General features: G+C 35.8%; 1 protein-coding gene across 1 annotated transcript; it reads right to left on the bottom strand.

Annotated features, from left to right (window-relative positions):
- Nucleotides 1-1,077: 1,077 nt before the first annotated feature.
- On the bottom strand, nt 1,078-1,934 carry LOC116169085. Its single transcript, XM_031485113.1, has 2 exons — nt 1,812-1,934; nt 1,078-1,761 (listed from the first exon to the last, which is right to left on the bottom strand). The coding sequence occupies exons 1-2, from the start codon at nt 1,821-1,823 to the stop codon at nt 1,078-1,080; spliced, it is 696 nt and encodes a 231-aa protein (XP_031340973.1). The 5' UTR covers nt 1,824-1,934.
- Between the last annotated feature and the right edge of the window lie 2,668 nt (nt 1,935-4,602).

The following is a 4,602-nucleotide window of genomic DNA, read 5'->3' as shown; positions in this document are numbered from 1 at the left end:
TCTCGTGTCACTAATAGAAGGTCGAGCTATGTGAAGTACCCAAAAGTTGAATACGATTTTATGCCGGCATTTTAGCGAAATCTACCAAAATGTGAATTACGAATGAACGGGACGTCGGAACTGTGTATCGACAAAGGGAATGTGGTAACCCCCGACGAGATCTTACTGATGGTGGAGTCGAAACTTCAAATCCGAATTGTTGCGGGTGATCAGAAGTGGGTGTCGACAAAGGGAATATGGTAACCCCCAAAGGATTTTACTGATGGTGGAGTCAAAACTTCAAACGCGAATTGCGAGTGCACGGTAAGTGAGAAAATGGTACCGACAAAGTGAACGTGGTAGCTTTCGGCAAGATCTTATTGATGGTGGATTCAATATTGGTTAATAAAACACTGATCTGCCACACAAAAATGCGCTGAAGTCCCTTCGATCTCACACGAGGACTTTGATCATTTTTACAAATAAATTTGCAAAAATGCGCTAAAAAGTTATTCGTATTATATCAAATGCAGAGTACAGATCACATTGCCAATAATTATTTATAATTCTAAAGATTATGCCAGCACCTACACTGTGCACATGCAGGTCTGTTGGAGATAGACAAGAAAAGATTATGTTCGCCAGAGTGTCAAACGATATGACAATTGAACGTATAAATTTTGAAGTAATTCTCTTGACGGAAATTTATAATTGCCCAATCATATAAAGGAAGAAAATGTAAACATGTCTAATCAAAAAATTAAAAAGTTACTCTTAAAGATAGGTAGTACGGATGATATTTGGAGAACACCAACATAATGTAGAATCTAACTTTACTAACATATTATGTTTATATGTAATGTTTGACTCCTGTATATTATAATTATAATGCAATAGAAATATAATAAATCTTGAAATCATAACCGGTATTTAGCGATTTTATAAAATGAAATGAAACTACAATAAAACGTAATATTACTTATTCAATTTATTGGAACGCAACAATATAAACAAAATAAATATTTATTACTGTAAAACAAAAACTTCAACAAATCAATATTAACAAGAACATTCACATTCCACAAAATAATGGCAACGTTAATTATGTTGATCGAGGTTCTGAGTTGATTCGAAATTTTGGTTACTATCGGCGGGAGCAATTGCGCCGTAAGAGGGCGAATTGTCGTCCTGGCCTTCGAACCCTTGCCCGTAATTCGAACCCTCTTGATTATTATACGAGCTATAACTGTCAGCGCCTCCGTATCCTTCCTGGCTGTTGAATTGACCAAATTGGCCGTTATTGCTACCGTAACCGCTGAATCCTCCACCAGATCCATGTGCCGCGGCGTATTCACTTTCGGGAACCGGATACGGTTTAGGCACTTCGACCGGTACGGCTACACTTTTAATAACTTCCACGGGTACAGGCTGAGGTACTTTAACCAACTGCGTTACCGGTACGGGATAAGGTTTTTCTACAGGAACCGGGAAGGGAACATTATGGGGTACCTTAACTGGGTACGGTTTCGGAATTTTAAACGCGACAGCGCTATTAATTTTTACAACTTTTGGGGGAATTTCTCCTTGATAGATCGTTCCTAAATCTTGTAATCCAAAATTAGGGTAGACCAACCCAGCGTAGCCGTGAACGTCCGGAATGCCTATTAAAGTGTTTTGGGAACCGTGCCCACCGGCACCCTGGAAACCTCCCAAATCGCCACCACCTATGAGCAGACCGGGTCTGCCAAAAACGGTTGCGAAGCAGTTTAAAACTATTAATCCCTTAAAAAAAAGATTTTAATACAGAAAATGAATCATGATTCTTTACTTACCACATACTTCATCTTGGCAGTGTTATCACCCTTTGATTTTAATGTAACTACTGCAAGAATTTCTGCTACCTCTTATATATGAAGACATTTGAGAACCTACCAAATCCTCTTGATTCATTTCACTTTCTTGCTTTCTTCGGTTCTTGACATTGAGAGTACTCTGTAAGTACTTTTTACGTAATCTAATGCTGCTCTTTGTCTACATGCACTAAATCGCGGTGAAGGGTGAGACAGCTATAGTGTAACTGCAGCTATGTACCTCAAAATACCATTTCACAGGAAAGCGCTGTAAGTGAGCGAACGATGCTCATTAGCAACCATTAATAACAGATTAAATTCATATTTATTCATTTGTTACGTTAAATTTAATTCACTAGAACGGTAGTAGTAGACATTTAAATTTTTATTGAATTTATATGTAAAACAAAACGCGGAAGGTGAAAGAAGAATGTTAAAGCAACCTGCGTTCGTTAACCTTGTAAAAGATCCAAAAGTGTATCGATCTGTAGTGATTGAGATCAGTAAAAGCGAAAGTGCCCCCATAATCCCTTCACCGATGACTTCTGTGAAATTAATTCCAATTATTAATTCACGATCATTGACAAATTGCATTTAGGCTGTTTCCAATCACCTGAAGAAAGGTTTGCTATGTATTTGTAGTTTTATTGTTTACTTTCCACTTTTGTCCGTTCATTTTACTGCACAGTTGTCAAGAATACTGTTTGTCTGTTTGCCAAAATTATTAGTAGGTAAATGGTTACTAAAAATCATTTAAGTTTGCAGAATGTGTAAATAAAAATGTCCTACACCACAGATACAAAGTTTAATTTCAATTGCATTACGCAAAAAACCACTGTAATTAATACAGGTACAGGTATACGCAACTGACAGTTTACACCGTATCACATTGTAAGAAGCCCATTAAACAACCACGTACCTACACATTTGTATATACTCATATAATTTATCTTAATTCCATACAATTTTCTTCGTATTGGGATTTTGGTAAAATGATTGTAAGGGACAGTGGAACATAATTAGACAAAAATTGAGTGTTTGTTTATAAAAATTACAGTTTTCAGAGCATACCAAAGCTGACGGGGGAATAATTGTCATACACTTCAGAAAAAAAGGATTACCTTTACCTTTGTAGTTTACAATGCGGCATCTGAGGTACACAGTAAGTAAAGTACCAGATTGACGATATTTGAAAAAAAAAATTCGTTAAGCCGCTTGTGAACAATGAGCGAAGAATGCACTTTCAAATTTGTTTTTTCGATTTTAATAGCCCTTTCCCTTTGTGACTCAGACAGACATCAAGAGCGCAAAAGTGCACTTTTCATTTTTCTGAAAGTGGAAGTGCACTGCAACACAAGACGTATAGTGATATCTGATATCGCTTAGTAGTAAGGAGCTTGGTTATTTTTATTATTAAACTTTTTGGTTGGGGGGCACCAATACAACGTCCAGTCTTTCGATTGTTGGTTCTATAACGAGAAAAATACAGTTCTTTACTTTTCCTGAGAAAGGAAACTTCAAATTGATCGTTTTCCAAAGTAAAATATTTTGTTTTCAAATTGTATAATGACAAAGCTATCCACAGTAATTTCAGTAATTACGACTCAAATATACATTACATTACATTACAAAAAAAAAAAACTAAAAAATAACATTAGGAACGCAAAAGAACAGTTATACTCCTGTGGTCGGAATAGTCCATTGGGTCTCCCTTTTTCATGGATAGACTGTTTTCCTGTATTCCAAGCTTTTTAAGGGTTTCGGTTAACATTTCTATTCCTTTGATGTTTATAAGTTTCATAATTTATAGCATTATCCATCGTACCCTGTAGTCTGTACCCTTTTCATTCCTTATTTTTTTACTATTCATAATTCTTTAAATTTTTGCCATATACTCGTATGTTCAACATTCATGTTCTTCCAGCCTTGTGTACTATTTCTCATCCTTAATTCTATTTTTCTATTCTATTTGCCCTTTCCGTATCGGTTAGCGCGTTAGCCTATACGGTTTAATTGTTTCATTTAGTTTTTGATTCTATTGCATTGTATCTCATATTTTCCCTTTTACCTGTACCAGATAATGATCGCTATAGTTTTTTGGTCCTCGTCTGACTCTTATATTTAAAATGTCTCTCCCTTTATCTCTTTTCATTAACATTATTGGAATATAATCTTCTGCTCTGTACTTCCTTAATGTATTTAAAACAGTTTTTATGTTTGTAGAAGGCGTTAGTCATAATTAAGTGATTCTCTACACAGAAATGTATTGGTCTGTCTCCGTTGCTGTGTCTATGTTCTGCACCATGTGGACGCGTTTAGAATTCCAGCTTCCCTTCCCACCCTGTTATTTAAATCTCTTAGTATCATAAGTTTCACCTTTCCGAGTCCTAACATTCGCCCCCTCTTTACTTTTACTTTGATCCTCGTTTGATCCATACGTTATTCATTATATTTTCCGTCTGCTCCATTTCTCGGGAGGCTCTTTTTTCTAATGTTTTTATTAATACAATAACTGTATGGGGTTAACGAGATTGACAAAAAAATTGGACACACTTGGTTAGAGTGTCACAAGCAGATGAAAAGGTTCACTATGAAAAAATTTTCCCTTGTTACTTATTGATCTTTTTATAATTCGTCAAGTAGAATGAGTTCAATCCCTTCTTCAGGTTCACGGCAGTAAATATTTACACAGCAGTTTTAAAATTGTTCTTGACCAAATAGAGCAGGTTTTAAACAACTATGACGTGTCGTTGACTGCCTATTGCGTCCTTTT

The sequence above is a fragment of the Photinus pyralis genome, unplaced genomic scaffold (assembly GCF_008802855.1).
Source record: "Photinus pyralis isolate 1611_PpyrPB1 unplaced genomic scaffold, Ppyr1.3 Ppyr1.4_LG4, whole genome shotgun sequence".
NCBI classification, from domain to species: Eukaryota; Metazoa; Arthropoda; class Insecta; order Coleoptera; family Lampyridae; genus Photinus; species Photinus pyralis.
Note: the sequence above shows the minus strand (reverse complement) of the source record. Positions and strands in the feature narration are given on the sequence as shown.